We start from the raw sequence: 21,420 nt of genomic DNA on the forward strand, positions 1-21,420 counted from the left end.
ACGAATGAGGAATTCCGGCGTCGTGGACGGCGAGAAGAATGGAGGAATGGAATGCCTCAGGCACCACAGCTTTCCCCAGCACGTGCTGGGAGACCCTGGGCTGGCTGTGCCAAAGCGGCGGCGACGTCATTCCTTGCTGCTGGCCTCTGCTGCGACGGGATCCGCGCGACTCAACTGTACCTATCTTGTTCACGTCGCCTCTCCTACACTACGAGTAGCCCAACACCACCTCCCTACCCGCCCGAGCTGCTAAACCCTCGCACAAGTCCAAGCCGACATGTCTAGTAAGCCCGTCTCTCCAGAGTACCGCAAGCACAAAGCTGACCTTCCCAGCTCCAGATTATTGTAAGGCAACAACGAACCCATCGCGAAACGTCCCTAACCGCCATGCCAGACAAGATCCTCGACGTCTCGCCGACCGCATCGCAGCAGCAGATTCGCGATGCCTATAAAAAGGCTGCCCTGAAGCACCATCCCGACCGTGTGCCCGCCGACTCGCCGGACCGCGCCTCTCGCACCAAGCGATTCCAGCTTATCAACGATGCATACTATACTCTATGCGATCCTCAGCGCCGACGCGACTACGATTCCGCACGGAAGTACAACACCTACAGCGGAGGTTTCGAAGACAGCGACCCCGAAGAGGAGATACCGCAGGCCAACGCCAGTGGCCAACAAGGACAAGGTGGCGCGGGCGCAAGCGCAGGCTTTGGAGGTTTCCCGTGGTCATCTTTCTTTGGCGGCGGCTCCAACGCCAACGCCAACACCAACACCAACCCCGGCCCTGCTCCTGATGCGCGCAGCAACGAGCAGTTTGGCAACGTGTTTGAGGAAATGCTGCGCGAGGAGGGCATGGCCGAGGGCGAGCGGGCGCAACCCACGGGCAAGTTTTGGAGCATGGTCGGTGGCCTCAGTGGAGGAGCCATGGGCTTCATCATTGCCAATTTTGCAGGCGCCGTGGCAGGCGTGGTCGCCGGCAGCAAGCTGGGGGCGGTGCGAGATGCCAGGGGGAAGAGCGTCTATGCCGTTTTCCAGGAGTTGCCGCAGGCGGACAAGGCGAGGATGCTCAGCGACCTTGCCAGCAAAGTCTTTGCTCACGCCGTGGGTTCATGATTTACGACGAATGATTTGTGATATCCCTTTTCGGCGTTGGACATGGGTTAGCGAACATGAGGGTTGGGTGGCCGACGCAGTAATGCAGAAAAGTCATGTCGGCGACGCGTTGTTTGATATTTAGGTTGAAATGAACATGGACATGTCTGGAAAAGGTGGCTGTTTCGAGTCTTTTCATGAATCAGCGTGCTGCAGGAACCGAGCTCTGTCCGAGGCGGCCCGCGTCATATCGACGAGGGTCTAGCGGTAGTCCACCCACAGCAGCTACACATTTCCACCCCATCTCTCTCAACTCACACAACCAACGCTCCCCAGGCCTTCACCTGCGCCACCCTGCCCGTGGCCTGCGGGAAACCATCCCGTCTCCGTAGCTAGGCTGTCAGCTGCACGGCCCCCGTCTCTTTTCCGCCGCTCTCTTGCAAACGCTCCAGCACTTTAGACCATCCAGCCTTGTACTCTCTGCCCACGCTTCTTTTCGCAAACCACCACCATGTCCAACAAGACGCGCATAGCGTACATGTACGATCCAGACATTGGCTGTTACGATTATGAGCCCGGCCATTGTATGAAACCCTTTCGCATCCGCATGACCCACGATCTGGTCATGTCCTATGGGCTCTATCGCAACATGGAGGTCTACGTACGTGGAAGCTCCCACGCAACGCTGCACAAAGTCCCCTCTAGTAATGCCATTTCTAGCGCGCCAAACCTGCCACCGATCTGGAAATGACCCAATTTCATACCGACGAGTATATTGAGTTTCTCAAGCGCGTCACTCCCGATACCATCGGCAACTGCCAACAGGAAGCCCTCAAGTACGACATTAGCGGCGACTGTCCCGTATTTGATGGCCTTTTCGAGTTCTGCTCCATCAGCGCAGGTGGTTCGATGGAAGGAGCCGCGCGCCTCAACCGTGGACGATGCGACATTGCGGTAAACTGGGCCGGCGGTCTTCACCACGCGAAAAAGGGCCAGGCCGGCGGTTTCTGTTACGTCAATGGTGTGTTCCACGTGTCGCCAACGCGGGCAACGACTGACAAGCGCAGACATTGTATTGGCGATTCTGGAACTCTTGCGCGTATACCAACGGGTGCTTTACATCGACATTGACATCCACCACGGAGACGGCGTCGAGGAGGCCTTTTATACCACCGATCGAGTAATGACTTGCTCATTCCACAAGTTCGGTGAATTCTACCCTGGAACCGGCCACCTGTCAGACATTGGAATCGGCTCAGGCAAAAAGTACGCCGTCAACGTACCTCTGCGCGATGGTATAGATGACGCGGCGTACAAGAAGATTTTTGAGTCGGTCATCACCGAAGTTATGAAGTGCTACAGGCCGGAAGCTGTTGTCCTCCAATGTGGCGCTGACAGTCTGTCTGGAGATCGCCTGGGTAGCTTCAACCTGAGTATGGAAGGCCACGCGAATTGTGTCAAGTTTGTCAAAAGCTTTGGCCTCCCTCTCATGCTCCTTGGTGGCGGCGGCTACAGCATTCGCAACGTGGCCCGCACGTGGGCCTGTGAGACTGCGTACGCTGTTGGAGACCATGTCAGCAAAGTTCTGCCATTCAGTGACTATTACGAGGTGAGTTTTCGCTTCCTGGTGGCACAAAGGGTGTCAAAGGAGACAAGAATCCCAGTGCGGATATGTCACTTCGTTGACTCCCACTGTGGTGGTGGAGAGACTTGCTTGGATTTGGCTGATGCGAAGCAGTACTACTGCCCGGAATATTTGCTGGACGTTCCCAGGTCCAACATGAGCAACGACAACACGCCCGATTATCTGAGTAAGATCCAGACCGCTATTTCTGAGCGTTTGCGCACTCTGCCTTTTGCGCCATCGGTCCAAATGCAAGACGTCCCGCGTGAAAGCCTGGGAGGTGCCGAAGAAGACGACGAAATGCTTGCAGACTTGGATGCCGACGAGAATATGGATGTCAGAATGACGGAGTTGCAGCAAGACAAAACCATCGACCATGACAACGAGTTTTACGACAGTGATCTCGATGACGAGAGGAATGAGCATGTAGTAACGAAACCCAAGCATGAGGATGCCTCGGATGAAGACATGGCCGACGCTACCGAGCTCGACAACGGTGGCAACGCCGAGACGAACGGAACTGCAGACGAAGAAACTCGCGTCCGATCACGAAGCTCCATTGTCCGCCCTAGCGAAACTTCGGCCGTGGTATTGGAGGACAATGGCATTTCCTCGGGTTCCACGGGAGCTCTGCCTGGAACTGGCAACACGGCCACGCCGCCTCGCAGTCCGCACTCAGATCATCCGGCCCTTGAGAGTAACGATGCAGACAGCTCTCGTGGCGATAATGTTCACGGAGTCTCCCCACCGGCAGAAGACAACTAGGGGAGCATTTTGGTTTCTTTGGCGAGCATTAGCAAGCATTTGAGCGCGTGCACGCAAGGCGCTGGGAGTTATGAGGCAGGCATCTGAGTGTCCTGGCGTTGATTGATGGAGCATTCTTGGACTTGTTATTTTGCTGATTGGGTTCTGATTCGCAGTCTTCGGTTGCCTTTTTAGTGGCATGGTCATCCCCTTTGAGGTCAATCTTATACCCTGTGGTCAAAGGCACTTCATTAAGCTTGCGGCTTGTTTTCCTTTCAATTCTGACAGCATCTCGGTGAATACAACTTTGTCAACTGTCATCTTTCGCATTGCCCCTGAAAAAAGCGATACCCCTGAAAGTGGCCTTCCGCTCCAGCAACACCACACCAATGACATCACCCCCTTCAACCCCGGAGTTTCCCCGGGTACTGCCATCCCCTAACGCGGCAGCAAAGGCGGTGAGCAGCTGTTCAGTCGGATAATCAATCGTCCGCAGGCCTTGGCTTCGTGAGGCCCTCTGAGCCTGGACCAATGGAGCCATTGCCGTTCCAAGCTCAAGTGGATTCCAAGCTCACCTTCCTTCATCAGACAGTCCTGACCTTCAATCCTTCCTGGCTGTACCACCTCGCCATGGTCCCGTGATTGCGCCCGGCAGTACGACTCGAACCGCAACTTTGCCGAACCTGGGAGCTTAGCGTAGCTCAAGCACCTGAAACCCGCCATGTCCCAACCGCCGCCCTCGACCTCAGCACCGCGGACCGACGAACCCGACCCCAGAAACAGCCTTCGACACGTCCTGGCTGATCCGCCGCCGCCTGAAGCTTCCGACATGCCCACGCCCGTCAAACCCGAGGCTCCTCCCAGCCAGGCCGACGAGCAAGACACGGTCGACGAATCCAGAGGAAAAGGCAAGGCCCCCGAAGACGGTCCCATGTACACTTCAACCACGACCACGACGCGACGCAACGCTAACGGCAGCGTGTCGTCGGTCTACTCAGGGAACAAGATTAGACACCTCAAGAAGGATGACGGCGTGCCGTTGTGGAGAAAGGACATCCAGTATGACTTTCTCAAGGCCGTCTTCGACGACCAGAAGCGCGTTTTCCACAAGGTGTCGGACGGCACGTCGGGACACACGTTTGCCGACATCTATCTCGATGCCATGGCGAAGAGCAGCAAGTGCAGCAAGATCTTGAAGGACAAGCTGTTGACGGAGCGGTCGGCGGCCATCAACATGGCCATGGTCTGCTTGCTAGTCAATGTCGGCAGGATGAACACTACTCTCAACTGTGAGCATGGCGCTTACCGGCTTGGAGACGATTGCTGACCTGCCCAGTCTTCCCCGAGATGCGTGCACAGCTCCGGACGTACCACTCGATTCCATCTCTTCAAGCGCATCAGGACCCGAACGCATACAAGCAACTGCAAGATGCTCCCCGCCTCAAGTCGATCCTCAAGGGCGCCACCGAGGACACGCAGCAGCCGAGTACGATTGAAGAAATCAAGGCCACGCCCGTCCCGCGTACGAACCCCGTGAACCTCATCTTCGTTCTTGCGCAGTATGCCCCCAAGATTTCCGAGATCCACTTCTTCCCACCGAGAGACTTTTTCGACTTGGTCATGCGGAGCGGGTTAAGCTCGAAGAGCAGGGCGCGGGCGTTTCTGTGGTTGATGTGGTATTATTTGGAGAGCAACTTCTCGGAGCACGACGCGTTGAACAACCCCTTTGGCGAAGGCATGCCGGGCGTCTCGGGAGATGCCACGAATTTCTTGCCGATCAAGACGCCGTGCTTCGACTACTTGACGCCGGAGGAGGAGGCCCTAGAAAACGTAGACACGGAGGAAGAAAAGGCGTACGGAGAGGAGAAGCGCAAGGAGCGGGCGGCCATTCTTGCCAGCGACACGGCGCCTGTGGTGACGGGCCCGAAGCGAGGCATCAAAAAAGGCTTCACAAACAACCCCGTCTTTTCCGTGGCCTCCGACGACGGTTCCCTCACACCTGGCCGCGAGCACCATTCACCAGCACCCGGATCGTTCAGAGCAAGCGGCCGTTCCAAGCCACCGCTCAAGGCATTGCAGGCAGACTACGGCTCCGACACGGACCGCACACGCTCGGCCAGCCCGCCCAGCATCGCCGGCTACCCTACTCGAATCACCCCTCACATGCGCATCAACAACCTCCTCAACGACGAAGCACCTAGCACTCCTGCTGCACCAACTCCACCTGCCAAAGGACCCGGTCGTGGCAATTGGGGACCTCGCAACAAGGGCACTCCCTCGACTACTGCAAGCGGCCGCAACGCGTTCAAATCTGCCCTCGACGCATCTGCTGCTCTCGCAGGCGCTGGTCCTCACGGTTTCTACCTCCCGCTCAACGGCGCCGATCCCAGCATCAATCGCAAGCGTCCTCCCACTGCGCATCAAATGGCCGTGGAACAGCATCGCAAGAAGCAGGTCGACTACATCCTCGACCGCAAAATCCGTAAGCAGCATGAACAAGCCACGAAGAAGCGCGAGTACGAAGGCGCCATCGCGCGCACCTGGAAGCGCCTCAAGATGATGCCTGACGGCTACGACAGCGAGGAGGAGTACTACGGTGCTGCGCTGGCGGCCGCTGAGAATGGCGTGGTTCTCGACTACCCAGGCCCCACCCGCAAGCCCGTTCTCGAAGCTCCCAAGTTCGCCGGTCTATACCCTGTCCAGAGCCGCGCTGAACCTGACGACTGCGGTGAGGAAATGGGCCACTGGGCGCGCGTCTTCCGTCAGACGGGACGTCGTCTCGACCGCTGGGAGGGCAATGGCGAGCCTGCCGTCAAGAAGCAGCGCAAGGACCCCGACGACTTTGAAGGCAGCCTCGATAACAGCGCTGGCAACTCGTTTGATCACCAACACCCCTCGGCTCTCCACCGCGCCCCGCATGATCTCGTCTGGGTTGGTGAAGATGCAGCTGCCGGCGGTCCCACCTCTGGAACTCCCCGCGGCGTCGGACGTGGCCGTGGTCGCCGTAAGAAGGCACCCACCGCCTCTACTCGCGGTGGACGTCGTCAGCGCCAGAATGGCTTGCAGGGAGAAGGACGCAGCAACGCTCGCGCCGCCGTCCCGCCACCGATCCAACCCCTGATGCACGACACCGAGGCCGCCGAGGCCGAGGTCGACAGCCAGCCCGGTGAAAGCAGCGCCGTTGGCGTCGAGGACGTCGACATTGAAGACCACGAGGGAGGCGCCGATGACGACGTCGAAGACGAAGAGATGGAGGAGGCGGGCGCCGAGGCCGATGTCGAAGGCGAGATGGATGAAGAGGCCGAGGGCGACGATGGCGGAGATGGAAGCTCTGAAGATGAGGATATGGAGGGTGCTTGAACGAGTGAGACGTGAGACGTGGTTGACCGGCTGCGGCATGCATACACGGACGGGTGGGTTTTGCTTCTCTTCTTCTTCTTCGAAGGCAACGACGTTAGGTCTGTCTTCTTTGCTTTGGCATGGCGTGCACGGATGGACGGACGGACGGACGGACGGATGACGAGAGCGCTTGCTTGATCGACGAACGGGTGGCTTGCTGGGATTGATTGGTGCACTACGGCTGCTGGAATCGCTTGACTGGGCGTGCAACGGGATGGCGTTTTGCTCAAGGGCTTGCTTGCTTGCTTGCTCGATTGCTTCTTCCCCTTTCTCTTCTCTTCTCCTTCGTCTCCATCATCTTGATCAAAATGGGGTCAAATACCCCTGCCTCTCTCGAGTTTCTCCTTCGTTGCTTGCTTTACTTTGCGTGCGTGCTTGCGTGCCAGCGTCCTTTCTTTCTTGATTCACCTGTCTTCTTTGCAGTCTGAGCGGGAGCATTCATGGCGTGCGTTGCTCGGCACAGCGTTGTTGCTACGTGTAGGAGATGGGGTGCGGTGTTGAGTCGAGTGGCTAAAGATATGATGATGCATGAATCACTACACGTATGTCTTATCTCGTGTCTTTGCGTTGTTCGCCTGTCGCCGTGTCATCAGAAGCAAGCCAAGCAAGCAGCGCGCGTGTGGTTTTGTTTGTTGCTATCTTTTGTGGTAAGTCTACCTGTGTTCATGACTGGACTCTACTAACGTTGTGCAGGCACTGTTCAGGAAACCAGAGTTTGAAAATCCAAACACCGCATCGTTTACGCTCGCTGTCGGTCGCTAGCTCGCCCGCTCACTCTTCAATTCAATTCAACACAAAAACATCCCATCTCACTCCAGCCGGCGCTCTTCAGAGAGGAAGGCAGGAAAGGCAGAAAAGCGTCTAGACTTGCGCGCCAGGGCCAAGAGAGAATGGTAGTCGCAGAACATCGTACCGGATCTCTGCAAAGCTTCGGTCTGGTTCGATGGGCCGGCCGATTCCGGCGGCCAAATGTTGCGTGAGGTGTTCTAACTTTGAATTCCCTTGAGGCTGCCCGTGCCCGCGGTAACCGGTCCCGGTGTCATCGAGGTGTCGTAGGTCTACTGGGCCACTGGTGATGATGAACATCAAGGTCTCACAAAGCTTTGCAACCTTGGGAACGGAACCAGGCCACCAAATCTTCAGGCCTGGCCTTTTTGCAAAGGACTCTGGGACTGTGGCAATTCTTCCTGCCGCAATCGGGATGCCGGTCTCGCCTCGACTAGAGATCAAGGCAACTTTGCCTGTATGACTGATATTGAAGACAGAGACGTAAATTTTGTTGTCGTCGCAGCGATTTTCGATGGACAGGTGAATTTTGTCGCCGTCGCTGACAACGGCACTACCATCGATTGGCAGGGCTTCGCCCTCATATAATCCAAATTTGATCTCAACAGGAGCGTCTAATGCCTCTGAGCCACTGCCTTGCTCAAGGGTGAGCATATGATGCCCTCGAGCAAGCGTCTCGGCACTTCCGACGACCTCCGTTATCTCGGTTCTTCCGTCGCTAAGCAGAACTCCTGCTCTGTCGTACGCACGAAGCTTTCCATGCTCTCGAGCAAATCGCACCAAGGGACTCTCGGGATCCTGTGGGGAACTCGGTCGGAGATATTTCGAGCTCCTGACAAGCGCCTCCACTTCTTCGTCTTTTTCTGGACACGATGCTGGCCACCGGTACAGAGCTTCGACATCGAGGAAGGCCAACGCTCCACGGTATGGAACAGGCAGCTCATCAGTGAATTCGACTTGGCTCGAGACAGCATCGATGCTGAGGACCTTGGCTCGACACAGTCGAGCGGTTTCGTCGGGCTGCTCGAAGCCGGGGGGCATGATGATGTAAACGTTTCCTTCTTTCACGCCCGCGAGCCTCCCAGCTTGAATGGTAGGGCGTTCGTTGATTCCTCTCGCTCCAAGGACCGGGTGAGACACTGCATTGCTGATCTCTGTTGAGAAGAGAAAGCGCTTGGCAGGGCCTTCGACATGCGGATGCTGCTGCGGAAACTCGGCGTTGACAAGTTCGCGAACTCTGAAAAGAGCGGTCCTCCACGACACGCTCTGGGCGGCCGGATCTCGAAGGACGCCCATCAATTGTTTTGTCAGGACGCCGACGTACTGTCCTTCCTCGTCCTTGTACTCGAATGCTGATTCCGCCGTCGCCGCAGCCGCAAGACGCACCGCATGCGGGTTCCCATTGGTGTGCGTTTCTCCCTCGAGCTGGCCCTGCTTCCGAAGGCGATCCACATGCTCCTCCAGCCGTTCGTATGTGACCGGAGGCCAGCCTTTTGGTTTGGCATCTGGGTGGAGTGGATCGCGTGCCATGCGGCCTGAGTGGCAGCAATCCAGGATCACAGTGACGTTGTGAGTCTGCTTCGTGGTTCGGGAGAGGAGATGCGCAATCTGTATGTCCATGATTCCGTTGAAATTGCGCCTTGTGCACTCAAAATTGTAGGGAACAAGGTATTGGTACTCGCGCCGGTTGTCCAGGCCGATTTCATCGCGTGCGGTGTCACGACTGCGGGGCGGCGGCTTCACCAGGCCGCCGTGCCCCGAGAAATATATGACGACCGCCGGCATGTTGACGGTGTTGGTGCTTTGAGCGCCTTCAAGTCTTGAGACGAGCGAGTTCCATGCTCCGAGAATCCCTTCTTGAGTTGCGGCTTCTCCGTAACATGGGATGATTTCGAATCCCCTGCGCGTTAGCTCACCCTCCACTAGTCGGGCATCGTTCAAAGGTCCTTTCAGGCCGCCCCACGGACTTGCAATCAACAAGGCAAGTTTGAAAGCGTTTTCCTCGCCGGTGGTCACCATGATTTCTTCAGAAGATCGAATTGCGAAAACTGACGTGAAAAAGAGACTGCATGATGAGATTTGAGAATCACGACGTTCAAGGTAGGAGACGGCTCGTCCATTCTGGTGAGACTCTCGCTGACACTTGATGGATGACAGTGGCGCAAGCGATTCAATCCACATTCGGGAATGATTGCATTGTGTTACACTGCTGAAGATAGGTTGCGACCGTCGTGCAAGGCTGGCGAATCAGTGACTGGCTGATTGTAGCTGAGTGACGGTCCGTCTGAGTAAGTGGCTGATGTAGGAGATAGCTAAATGCCTGGTCAATTGACTTTGACCGGTCTTAACTTGACTTCCCTATCCACTTGAACCCTGAAGGTTGTCAAGCGTCGTCAGATCAGGCTGAGACAAGGCAAAGCTTTACTTAATTCCTCCTTGCGCAGCCTTCAGCTCTACCACATGATCCACAGGCAGCCATGCGATGATCTGGGCCAGTATACCTCAGCTTTGCAAGCTCCCAGCAACACAAGTTCCTCGGAAATTTCGGACATCCCCCTTCCGTGGAAAACACACTTATACTCAAACCACCCAGGAAACCATGGTATGTCCACCCAACTGCAGCTTTTCCAGCCAACTCACGTCCACAATTAGGCCTCAATGGAAGAGTTCGAAGACCGGGCCATGGCACTCCTTGTCAAAATCACCACTGTGGACGAGAACGACCACCAGTTACAGCCAATTCTCTACCACGAACTTGAACACGTCCGCTGGGAACAGTTCCTCTTGAGCAAAGACGTGGAATATCTGGACGAGGCAATTGCAGCCGTACGGGAAGCGCTGAGAACTGCTCCTTCTGGCAGTCTACGACGACGAGGATATTCTGCCTGTCTCGCTGGCAAGGTATGCTTCAAGGACTCTCTCGTTGCCATCGCAAGCGAGGAGTCGTCCAAAGGGGCTTCTATTACTTCTACAACCACCCGTCAGCGACAGACGCAAATTGAAGAGTCAGATGAGCTCTTCCGACGAGTCTCAAAGCCCCGAGTCGTCCGAATTTCGGCTTGCCCCCCCAAACGACGTCCTATATTCCAAATTGCTGTAGCTCAGTGGCTGTTCCAGCGAAGTATAGAGAGTGGATGTGAACGCATCTTGGACAAGGCAGCCAGCCTGGCCAGAACCACACTGGAGTCGGCTTCCGGAGAAGAAACCCGCGAATCCCTGGGAATCGTCTACCAGCGAATCCTGACATACAAATACTTTCGTTACGGCCCAATGGGCCTATATGACGCAATCACGCTGGGCTACAAACACGCAGAGGCAGTGGCTTGTTACGGTCCGAAATTCGTTGCGGCTCTCTTCTACGACGGATTGGAAAATGTTAGGCACCTGCAAGAACGGATCACGGTCGTAAAAATACTCGACCGAGGCAATTTGCATCAAAACAAATATACGGCGAGCGGAGGTCTCGCTATTCTCGACCTCGCAATCAAATCGTACGAGACGATTCCAGATGATGTGTCAGAGGCAAGGCTGTTAGGTTTGAAATGTCAAAGCCTCGCCATCTGCTACTCACTGCGACATCAAGCCAATGCATGCCGAGGAGATCTCGAGAAGGCGCTAACTATGGGAGCAATGGCCAGAAAGTTGATTCCAAACAACGACCCCGAACAGAGTAGGACTCTGTACACTCTCGGGAAATCGCGCGCAATGCTGCACTTTTGTACCAGCAAGGTTGAGCATGTAGACGAAGCAATCATACTTTTCGAGGAGGCCGTGAAATTTGAGAAGGCAGATCCTGTTAAGCGAGCATTCTATGCAGGTGGTCTTGCTGGCGCCCTCCGTCTACGATACACTCTACTCGATGACACTAAAGACTTGGAGGCTGCGGGAAAATGGGTGATGGAGGCCATGGGTCCGAGTGAAGGCGAATCCGACAATATGTCGATACTTCTGATGGTGCATGGAACCATTCTGTTCGACCGTCACCGCAAAACCGGCGATATTGACGACCTAAACCTTGCGATACAAAAGATTTCCAGAGCAAAGGAGCTATTTCCTGAAGGGCACTTTTTGTTTGCTCAGGCTTGTTTAAACTTTGGTTGGCCATACATGTGGAAGTTCCGAAGAACAGGACACGCCGACGACCTCGAAAAAGCTGTCGAATCGTTTCGACAGGCAGAGAAATCTTCACAGGGAAAAACTGCTCCTGATCCTGAAACATCGTTCGCATTTTCAAAGGGGCTTTTCATACAGTACCAGACAACCAAAGACAGTGAGACTCTCGAAGAAAGCATCTCAATTCTACAGGAGGCGATATCGTCGATACCGACAGACTATACTTGGACACCAATTCTGATGACCGAGCTTGGACATCGATTTTTCTATCGCTACAAGTCTATGTCTAACCCGTCTGACCTCGATGTAGCAGTTTCATATGCCGAGGGGGGGCTGAAAATATTTGGCAAAACACATTACCATTGGGGGCTCACTGCTCAACTCCTCTCCACCATGCTCTTTCAAAGAGCGGCAATTCTTTCAAGCCACAATGAAGCAGCGAAGTCCCAGCAGTTAGTACTGGAAATTGCAAAGAACACGGCTGTCCCACCCTGGCTCAGAGTACAAGCTGTAAGCACAGCAATCCACGGGTTTCGGAATTCAAACAAGCAGTTCCTACAGAGGCACGACGAGCTTGCCCGGCTTGCCCTCGATCTCCTCCCATACGCTTGCAGCCGCGAGCTGAGCCGCGAAGACCAGCAAGAAGCGGTGAAGCTCATCGAATTCTTTGCTGCCGACAGCTGTTCCTTGGCAATCCGACTCGGAAACTTCCCAGAAGCTCTCCACAGAGTCGAGTACGGCCGCGGATTGGTCTTGGGTCACTTGATCGACAGGCAAGACGACCTCGCGGACTTGAAGGAGACACACCCAGACCTGGCTCAACGCTACGAGAGACTTCGCCACGAATCTACCAGCGAGCTTGAGGCCGAGAAGCTGAGCAAAGAATGGGAATTTCTGATGAAAGACAAGAGAAAGGCTCAAGCGAAGTTGCGGCAGTGCGAAGACGAAATTCGTTGCCAACCTGGCTTCGAACATTTTCAGAAGCCGCCCTCTCTGGAAGAGCTTGGACAGGGCGGACTGCATGGCCCGGTCATCATTGTCAACGTGACAGACTTTCGTTCCGACGCAATCATCCTCCTAAAGGGGTTATTTACTGCTATTTGCCTTCCTGGAATGGTGGAAAACATGCCAGATTACTTTCGCCAAGCTCTGGATAGGCAGCGATCTGGAGCAAGGCTTCCAGATACAGTGACAGGTGTTCCAGAGCTTTGGAAACATCCATCGGAAAGGTTTCGGCTCGGGACAAGCACATACTTCAGGGCAAATCGACCCGTCGAGAGAGACTACGGCCAGCCTAATAGCCTGGAGCTACTGACCTGGTTGTGGCATTCTTGCGTTCTGCCCGTCCTCTTGGAGCTCCGCGCACACGGCATTTCGCGAGAGGATGACGGCGATCCACCGCGAGTCTGGTGGATTGGCTCGGGAGCAGCAAGCTCCCTTCCCTTCCATGCCGCCGGGGACTTCGGAGCAATGTACCACGTCGAAGGTCGTAGGCAGCAGGCCTCTAGTGATTTTCCAAAGACATGCATGGATTGGGTCACATCATCCTACGCTCCAACCATCAAGGCGCTACAGCACGCGAGAGCGAGAGCTGAACAATCACCTCTTGTGGATCGTCCTTCAATCACCGTGGTCACCATGCCCTCGACACCAGGCCAGTCTAATCTGAAGGGAGCTCAACAGGAGAAAAAGGCAGTGGAAGAAGCGGCTACCGGTTTCAGCGTTGAAGACTCGCTCGAATGCCCGACCGCCGCGGAGGTTTTGGGCCGCGTCCCAGATTCTCAGATCTTGCACTTTGCGTGCCATGGCATGTCCGATCCGATTGATCCTAGCGCAAGCCATATGCTTCTCCAGAAAAAGGAACCAGATGGACGTATCGTACCAGACAGACTCACACTGGGAGACGTCTTGGACCGTACGGTCAAAAGCGGATCCCAGAACTGGCTAGTCTACCTATCGGCATGCTCGACAGCCCAGGTAAAGGCCGACAAGATGGGCGACGAGAGCCTGCATCTGGCCAGCGCATTCCAAGTCGCCGGATTCGCTCACGCAATTGGATCCCTGTGGTCAGCGGACGACGACATTTGCGTGGAGGTTGCGCGTCTCTTTTACCAAGAACTCTCAGAGTATACTGGTACCAAGCGCAAAGTTGCCGTTGCGCACGCTTTGCGCAAGGCGGTGATCCAAATCAGAAGCCGACACTACGACAATCCAGCTCTTTGGGCGCCCTTCATCCATTTTGGGGCGTAGTGTCAAAGAAGATGTTTGTACACTCGAAAATGGCCTGCTATTACGTCAGGAATTTCATGCACAGTGACGTGGCGGTATGACCAAACTCGACTTTTTCATTCGACTCCTAGACGTGGTTCGCCACGATGTCATCTCTTCTTCCACGCCAGATTCCATTTCTCGTCAATCCATCTTCGCCACAGCTGTTCTTTGATTCAATGGCAGGCGCGACCATTCTGCTAAGCCATCTGCTTCCTGCGGAAGCTGTCGAGCTCGGTCGCCTGGTGATCCACCTTGAGTATCCGGAACAAGAATTTTTCCAGTCAGAGGACGCCAGCTTGAGCCCGGCGGGCATTCTTACGCAACGGCTCGACAACTTCCAACAAACGCTCGAGCAGAGCACACACTCCGGTGTCGAATCATATCTGTCAAACCTGCTTTCTGGCGCACGCAACAAGCAAAGGGCTTCGAGAATCAATCTTTCCTCTGCGGCATGTATTACACGACAGCTCCAAAACTCAAGCCAATATCTGGAAAGGCTATGCGCAACACGGCTAGGTCAATTCTGGCTGGAGCGCGCCATCCGAACTTCTCAGGATGTGTTTCTGGTTACGGGAATCAAGACCGTGTTTGACGCGAGCGTGGAGAACGAGGCGTCGCACAGCTCTGGCTTGGAAGCGAAAGTGCAAGCCCCGTTGACCATGGCAGCCACTGCGACAGGAGTTCCTGTCCCGATTGACGGGATGCTCGACATTGGGGCGCGAGCAAACAGATCAAAGATGCAGTCCAACAGCACCAGTTTCACGGCCCCAGGCGAACAGATATTTGCCGTTCAGTATCGAAAGCTTCGCTTTGCGAGGTTTTCAACCCGTAAAGTGGAGAATGCGAGGCTGGAGGGAGGAAATCGATGGAAGATGTATCTTGGAGGGAGGGGCGATGAGGACGAGGACTCTGAAGAGATTGTCAGCGTTGAAGTTGACGCTGGCCTTGAGGATGGCTTCGACTCTACGCTTTACGAAAGTGGCACTTTTGGCGGCGAGAGTTTCATCTACCCGGAGGTCTGAATATGCATCTCCGCCGGATTGTCGTTCGTTTCTATTGCTTGGTCTTTCAGGTTAGCAGAACTTCCAAAAAGAGTCGACGGCGGAACATGGTATTGTGTTTAAGGGGCAGCCATCGAGCAGCGTTGCTAAGCTCAGAGAGCCGACTTCCAGTACTGCGGGTGAACTAGGGAACAAAAGTTTCTTTCGACACCCACCGTAGTGCCATTTGCACCCACGTTGAAGAGCCAGCATGGTCTACCCCCGATAGCCGTTTTGCCGGCCCACCTTTCACCTGCCCTGTGACTCACGAATGCAATTCAAAGCCGACCACAGCCGCAACGATCATCAAGAACCGAAAGCCAACCCGCTGGCGATTGTTTTCTCTCCGTTCTGCTTGCTTGCCTTCTGCGTAGTCAGCTTGCACCCTAACAAAGCACGCCATTCCGCGGCCTGAGTCAGAGCAGCAGCCAAAAGGGTCATACTTTCTGCATGTCAATCTGAGAACGCCTTACGCCCTACGGGCTTAGCCGCCCCCAATCCAACTTTGTTTCAACGGCCTCTCTTGCCTTTCCTCCCGCAGACTTTTCCTGTCCTTTGATGTCGAAAAACGACTACCAATCTTTCTCCCCTGTTGTTGTGGTTTTGTCGATTACGAATCGAGAAGAATGGCCGCTTCCTTGTTGACATCGGCGTGGCGCTTATGCGCGACCTTTGTGTCGGCTTGATGGACATTACGATGACACATCTCGGTCGACCGCATTCCATCCTTTGCTGAAAGCGCAGCCCGGCACGATGCAAGGATCCAAGAGAAGAAAAGAAGAGGGGACGTCGACTCGAAAGACGATGGAACCATCGTCTTGCGCTGGCGGAAACTTCCGGGGCTTGCTGGGACTGGGAAGTTCGTGCAGAGCAGACGGATTCTGCGAGGAGTGTGAGTGCGTGTATCCAACGAGCAGGATGTAAGAAGACCAAACTGGACGAGCGTACTGACTCTTGACAGTCGTTCAGCGACTCCACCTTTCATGTCCTCTCCAACCAGATCCGTCCCAGCTGTTGGGAGACGCGGAGTTGTTGTATGGGAATTGATTCTGGAAGGGTGGTGTGGAGCACGGGACGCAACTGCCTACATGTAGTCGGCGCCTTCCATTCAGCACAACCGCAGCTCCCCAACTTTCTTGCCGTCAACACAACTTCTCCTCACCTCGACTTGACCAACTCTCCCTGCTTGAACGAAAAGCCTCAGCATGGCAGCCCCCCAACGCTTCAATACTCCAACCAAGAAAATCCGACTGCGAGAGAAAATCACCGCGCAGAAAACCACCGGGTACGCGCTCTCCTCCTTTCGCTTGTTTGGGTTGCGCTGCAGCCGGATGAGAAAAGCCTTCAAGAAGTACAACAGCAGGAAACAGGCGACTCGGACCTTTGGCACGTTGGGAAGGACGATGAAGAGAAGCGCTCAGACCACCTACTCAGTCAACCAACCAGAATCTCGCACCGACACTTTCTTGAACTTTGGTCTTTCCGAGCGTACTTTGGCCGTCGATCAGCTTGTGGCGATGCGCCTGCTGCTCGAGGCCCTCTGGCTCGTCACCCTCAGCACATGAGGTTTGAGGCGATCATCAAGGGACCTACCTCCTCGTTTTCCACCCTCCGCATCATTCGTATCCTCGACGTCCGCCGATGAAATCGCAGGCGGAAACATTTCCAGAGAGTGAGATGATATGCGCACGCTTCGCTACTCTCATCGTGTTTGCAACGAGAACGCTGCTAAAGCAGCCGCAATGCAGCAAGGGCACGGGACAGACTTGGAACAAGAGAGAAATAGCAGGAGACAGGAAGTTTTACAAGGAACAAAGGAATCGTTCGTCGCTCAAAAGCCTGCGATGCTGAGAGCCAAGGGGAAACCTGTGGATTCGCATGATGCGGTTGTTGCCGACACTGTTTGGGTACGATGCGTGCAGATGGTGCCCACGATGCTTGGCTTCGTTCTTCCGTCATCATCCTGTCTCAGTCAGTCCACTGCTTTCTTTCATCTCGGTCCTGTCTTGCAGACTCTGCGACACATTCTTGCCAAGTCTCAACAACCTGCTCTCCTTTGACATCTTTCTCTTGTCTCTGTTTTTCCTTTCTCTTACCTCTTCTCTCTACCCTCATTCTGTCGTATCTTCACTGCGTTCCTTTACAGAGATTACTGTTTTCTTTCCAACATCTCTCCACGTCCACTTGTCGAGAATTACCGACTTTCGCCATTTTCTGTCTGTTCCTCATCGCCCTTTTCCTCTTCCGTCAACCGCCTATCAGACTGTCAGCTAGCCTTCGGCCAAGAGTGGGAGAGAGCGACACGTCGTCTGAATAGCAAGTAGCTACTGGCTCCTGCGAAGAGCAAGAGTGGGATGGGTGGGCCAACCATCCTCGTCGTCCTCCATCGTCAGCACGCCAGCCCCTACGCATCTTTCAGCACTCCGGATTCCAAGTGGCCCAGGATCAAAGGCTTGGCCAACCGGCTGGTGGGGTACTCGCGTCCATCGGAGAAGCGCGTCGATGGGCTACGCCAAGCCGAGCTTCGCTGGCTGTCTATCAGATACGACACGATAAGTACATATATGAACGGCATCTCGTCTGGTCAGTCCGTTGATGTCGCCAGTGGATGCGCGATAAGGCGACGCAGCAGCGATGCATGCGAATGTTCCCAGAGGCCATGCGCGAGGTAGATAGCTACCCAGATACCGCGATACCAGCGTCCGGGATACTCGCAATGGATAAGAGGAGCGGCTTCTCCCCTCTCCTTGACCTCATTTGTACGGATAGAACTCTCTGCCTGTCTTCCAAATCAGCTCGCCAGCTCTCCGGATTGGATATCCAGCAACCGCTACGACAAGAACCGCTCTTCTCGAGCAAGATGACTCTCATTCGCTCTGATCCGAAAACGAGGCAACGAAGTGTAGACGCAGATGAGAGCACTGCGGTCGCCACCAGCTGCCGTGGACACGAAAACGGACAAAAGATGGACCCTTCCCTCGACTTCAAATGAGCAAGCGTCAACAGTACCGCCCTTCTGAACTCAAGCTCTTCACGCCTTTCTGCCTGCCTGCGTGTCGCCACGTCCCGTCCGTCATACTGCCGTACCACAGTATCACACCTCAGCGTACCTTGCCTTGCCGTCGCACAAAACACAAAGCAAACCTACGATGCACGACTCAATGCGACGCGACGCGACGCGGCTCGCCGGCTGAGGCAGATGAAGCAAGAAGCGGAAATCCCCGACGCAAGACGCCCAAGAACGCATGCAAGCACGACCGGATGCATGTACGTCGATGAAAAAGCTGAAGAAAAAGCAAAGGGCAGACCCACGTTGATCGACCCACGGAACGATGGGTGAGCGGACTGTTTGTTTTGCCGTTGGCACCGGCTATCCGTTGTACCGTTCGTTCGTTCGTTTTTCCGCCGGCACGCGAGCAAGCCATACGCCACCCAGCCATCTGCCACGCCTGGTGTCTTTCCGTCGGTCGCTACCAAACCTCGAGGCTGGGTGGACTGCGTCTGGGAGGCTGTCATTCAAGACATGTCAGCGCGCAGTATGTTGGTGAGACGGGTGTCTGCCTACCTCTGCCTGCCTGCCTGCCTGCCTGCCTGTCTGTCTGTCTGTCTGTCTGTCTGTCTGTCTTTCGGTGTCTCCGTCTGCGTTACCTTGTATCGCCACGCGATCAAGAGGAAGGAGGCTCGGGCGGGGGCCACGATCTGTACCACCCTTTGTACCACGCGACCGCCACCACAACACCATGGCATCATCGGGTCGAGCCTCCCATCTCGTGGCTCGCTCTCAGCAGATCCAAATAGGCTGACTCGGATAGACCTACTACCATCCAAAAACGCAAAAGAAAAAGCGAACAGTTGTGAGGGGGTATCAAGGCATTCAATTCGACCCGAGATTTGGGTTCTACGTACTTAAAAGCAAAAAAAAAAAAGGGGAAGGGGGTTTTTTTGTGTATCCTCCGACCACACCGCCAGCTCCGACCCGACCAACCGATCCCAAAAGGCGATTCACAGGAAAGGAAAGGAAAAACTCCGCCCGGCAAAAAAGCAAGTCTAGTGCCGCTGCTAGGTCTACTCGCCAGATGCACTGCACGCTCGCCGACTAGCACAACCACTTGTACGCCTTCTTCCAGCGGGGCCAATTTGCCTGCTCGGCACGCTCCTCGGCAATCAGCTCGGCGAGATTGAACTCGCGGATGCCAGTGTGCAGATCCATGTTGTGCGCGCGCTGAATCGGCGGGCGGTAAATGAGCTTGTAGCCGAGGTAGAAAGCGATGACAATGGGGGCGGCAAGGTAGGCTTGGAAGAAGGAAGTGACGAGCTCCGAGGTGGTCATGTCGGCGTATCCAATGGGCGCAAAGCCGGTCCAGAACTGGGCAATCAGGACGAGCACGTTGAAGCCGAAACCGATCCAGCTGCCGATGATGCCGGGCTGGCTGCGGAACGCCAGCTCGTCGAGCGTGTGGCCCTGGGCAGCCCAGCCCTTGCGGAAGCGAATGTGGGCCAGGCAGATGCTGCCCCAGGTGAAGATGGACGAGAGACCGGAGATGGCGAGCAGCCAGTTGAAGACGTCGCCCTCGGCGGGGGACGAGGCGATGAAGGCGAGGAAGCCTATCACCGAAGATACGAGGATGCCAACCATGGGGCGGCCTTTGCGGTCAATGTAGGCGAAGATTCTGGGCGCTTGGCCCTGCTCGGCCAGCGCGGCCAGCGTGCGCGACGAACCGTAAATGGACGAGTTGCCGACGGACAGGACAGCAATCATGATGACGACGTTCATGACAGACGGCAGGCCGTCAATGCCGGCGTTCTTGATGGCAATGACAAAGGGCGAGGCCGCAGCATCGGCCGACGAGGATCCGCTCAGCAGGCGTTCGTCGTTGTACGGGACCAGCAGGCCGATGAGGGCCAACGAGACAATGTAAAAGAGGGTGATACGCCAAAAGACTTGCTTGACGGCCGTGGGCAGCGACTTGCGCGGGTTGGCCGTCTCAGCAGCAGCAAGACCGACGAGCTCAGTACCGGCAAAGGCAAAGGCGGCCGTCACAAAGACACTGCACAGGCCCTTGAAGCCGTGGTTAAAGGCACCCGGATCGCGCCAGTACAAGTTGCCAATGTATCCGCCCTGGGGCCCACCGCCGCAGTTGAGGATGATGCCGAGGATGATGAAGCCAATGACGGCCGTCACCTTGACGATGGAGAAGACAAACTCGGCCTCGCCGTAGCCCTTGACGCCAAACAGGTTGATGCTAATGATGAGCACCAGGAAGATGGCGACCCAAGCGGAATTGTCTATGCGGCCCTCGTTCCAGTAGTTGACAGTGATGGAGGCGGCGACGATTTCGAGGGGCAGCACGACCAGCCACTGCAGCGCGTAGTTCCAGCCCATGGCGAAGCCCCATGCGGGGTCGATGAAGCGGGTCGAGTAAGCGGAGAAGGAACCGGCGACGGGGAACAAGACGGCCATTTCGCCCAGGGCGTGCACCGTGCAGTACAACATGATACCAATCAGACCGAAGGAGATGAGCAGCGAGGCGGGACCGCCATTGGCCAGAGCCTTGCCGGAGCCGACGAAGAGACCAGTTCCTACGGCAGACAGTTAGCACCGAATGCGACACCGGCGAAGAGGACGGCGACGACGTACCAATTGAGCCTCCAATGGCAATCATTTGCAGGTGGCGGCCCTTGAGGGTGCGCTGGAGCGGCGACTCGGCCGTGGCTTGTGCGGCGCTCTCAACGTCGTACTCCTTGGCTTCGCCGCCACCGTGCGAGACGGGAGCCGTGGCGTGGGCGTTGGGATCGCGCTTGAAGCTGTCGATGAAGCGGCGGCTCCATGATTCCTGGTGGTTTGCGGCCTCGCCGTAGACTGGGGGCGGCGGCGACTGGTTGGTGCTGGCCTTGTAGACGCCCTTTTCGTGGTCGACGGACACGGACATGATGGGTGAGGGGGCCCTGGGTGGGCCGTGGGAGAGGACGGAGGATGTGGAGAAGGAGGAGGAGGAGGAGGAGCGGAGGGAGGGAGGGAGAGAGGATTCGTCGGGATTGAAGGTGAGTTTCTTCAGCAACAGCGCTGGCCGTCAGCGGGCTTTAAGAATTGGTGTCGCAGGGGGCTGCTTTCAGTAAGGACGTCTCTTATCTCTCGGCGCAGTACCCCGGCCCATGTAACGCTGTATGTCAGCCTTGTGGTTGGAAAAATTGGGAGAAAAAAGAGGCCGTCAGTCTTCAGACCTTCCTGATAAGACATGGCGCGCAATTCGATTTGCTGACCAGCAGAGTTGCAGCAGAGGATTGGATTTTTCCGTTCTTTCTGGAAGCCTGCCTGTTTGTGCAGCGTGCATGGAGGCGGTGCCCAGCAAG

The 21,420-nt window shown here is 55.7% G+C and overlaps 9 protein-coding genes across 9 annotated transcripts; 7 read left to right on the forward strand and 2 right to left on the reverse strand.

Moving 5' to 3' along the window:
* The first annotated feature begins 167 nt into the window (after nt 1–167).
* J3D65DRAFT_635952 (uncharacterized protein) lies at nt 168–1,370 on the forward strand. The gene has a single exon (XM_066801360.1). It carries the CDS (start codon nt 388–390, stop codon nt 1,111–1,113), a length of 726 nt encoding a protein of 241 aa, XP_066651829.1. The 5' UTR covers nt 168–387; the 3' UTR covers nt 1,114–1,370.
* An 18-nt stretch (nt 1,371–1,388) lies between these two features.
* J3D65DRAFT_635956 (uncharacterized protein) lies at nt 1,389–3,777 on the forward strand. Its single transcript, XM_066801361.1, has 4 exons — nt 1,389–1,753; nt 1,813–2,113; nt 2,160–2,701; nt 2,831–3,777. The coding sequence occupies exons 1-4, from the start codon at nt 1,604–1,606 to the stop codon at nt 3,479–3,481; spliced, it is 1,644 nt and encodes a 547-aa protein (XP_066651830.1). The 5' UTR covers nt 1,389–1,603; the 3' UTR covers nt 3,482–3,777.
* A 265-nt stretch (nt 3,778–4,042) lies between these two features.
* J3D65DRAFT_95143 (uncharacterized protein) lies at nt 4,043–7,247 on the forward strand. Its single transcript, XM_066804271.1, has 2 exons — nt 4,043–4,749; nt 4,797–7,247. Exons 1-2 carry the CDS (start codon nt 4,182–4,184, stop codon nt 6,818–6,820), a joined length of 2,592 nt encoding a protein of 863 aa, XP_066651831.1. The 5' UTR covers nt 4,043–4,181; the 3' UTR covers nt 6,821–7,247.
* A 28-nt stretch (nt 7,248–7,275) lies between these two features.
* On the reverse strand, nt 7,276–9,738 carry J3D65DRAFT_635967 (uncharacterized protein). The gene is made up of 2 exons (XM_066801362.1): nt 7,544–9,738; nt 7,276–7,434 (listed from the first exon to the last, which is right to left on the reverse strand). The coding sequence occupies exon 1, from the start codon at nt 9,662–9,664 to the stop codon at nt 7,721–7,723; it is 1,944 nt and encodes a 647-aa protein (XP_066651832.1). The 5' UTR covers nt 9,665–9,738; the 3' UTR covers nt 7,276–7,434; nt 7,544–7,720.
* Nucleotides 9,739–10,303: 565 nt separating this feature from the next.
* On the forward strand, nt 10,304–14,008 carry J3D65DRAFT_670792 (CHAT domain-containing protein; the record flags this gene model as incomplete). Its single annotated transcript, XM_066803331.1, has 1 exon — nt 10,304–14,008. One exon carries the CDS (start codon nt 10,304–10,306, stop codon nt 14,006–14,008), a length of 3,705 nt encoding a protein of 1,234 aa, XP_066651833.1.
* A 125-nt stretch (nt 14,009–14,133) lies between these two features.
* Nucleotides 14,134–15,051, forward strand: J3D65DRAFT_670793 (uncharacterized protein; the record flags this gene model as incomplete). Its single annotated transcript, XM_066803332.1, has 1 exon — nt 14,134–15,051. The coding sequence occupies one exon, from the start codon at nt 14,134–14,136 to the stop codon at nt 15,049–15,051; it is 918 nt and encodes a 305-aa protein (XP_066651834.1).
* Nucleotides 15,052–15,464: 413 nt separating this feature from the next.
* Nucleotides 15,465–16,848, forward strand: J3D65DRAFT_95870 (uncharacterized protein). The gene is made up of 2 exons (XM_066804275.1): nt 15,465–15,989; nt 16,039–16,848. Exons 1-2 carry the CDS (start codon nt 15,823–15,825, stop codon nt 16,712–16,714), a joined length of 843 nt encoding a protein of 280 aa, XP_066651835.1. The 5' UTR covers nt 15,465–15,822; the 3' UTR covers nt 16,715–16,848.
* Nucleotides 16,849–17,532, forward strand: J3D65DRAFT_95149 (uncharacterized protein). Its single transcript, XM_066804272.1, has one exon. It carries the CDS (start codon nt 16,982–16,984, stop codon nt 17,384–17,386), a length of 405 nt encoding a protein of 134 aa, XP_066651836.1. The 5' UTR covers nt 16,849–16,981; the 3' UTR covers nt 17,387–17,532.
* Nucleotides 17,533–19,016: 1,484 nt separating this feature from the next.
* On the reverse strand, nt 19,017–21,238 carry J3D65DRAFT_95681 (amino acid permease-domain-containing protein). Its single transcript, XM_066804274.1, has 2 exons — nt 20,708–21,238; nt 19,017–20,649 (listed from the first exon to the last, which is right to left on the reverse strand). The coding sequence occupies exons 1-2, from the start codon at nt 20,997–20,999 to the stop codon at nt 19,166–19,168; spliced, it is 1,776 nt and encodes a 591-aa protein (XP_066651837.1). The 5' UTR covers nt 21,000–21,238; the 3' UTR covers nt 19,017–19,165.
* Between the last annotated feature and the right edge of the window lie 182 nt (nt 21,239–21,420).

The sequence above is a fragment of the Phyllosticta citribraziliensis genome, assembly GCF_038025025.1.
Source record: "Phyllosticta citribraziliensis strain CPC 17464 chromosome Unknown J3D65scaffold_11, whole genome shotgun sequence".
Classification (NCBI taxonomy): Eukaryota; Fungi; Ascomycota; class Dothideomycetes; order Botryosphaeriales; family Phyllostictaceae; genus Phyllosticta; species Phyllosticta citribraziliensis.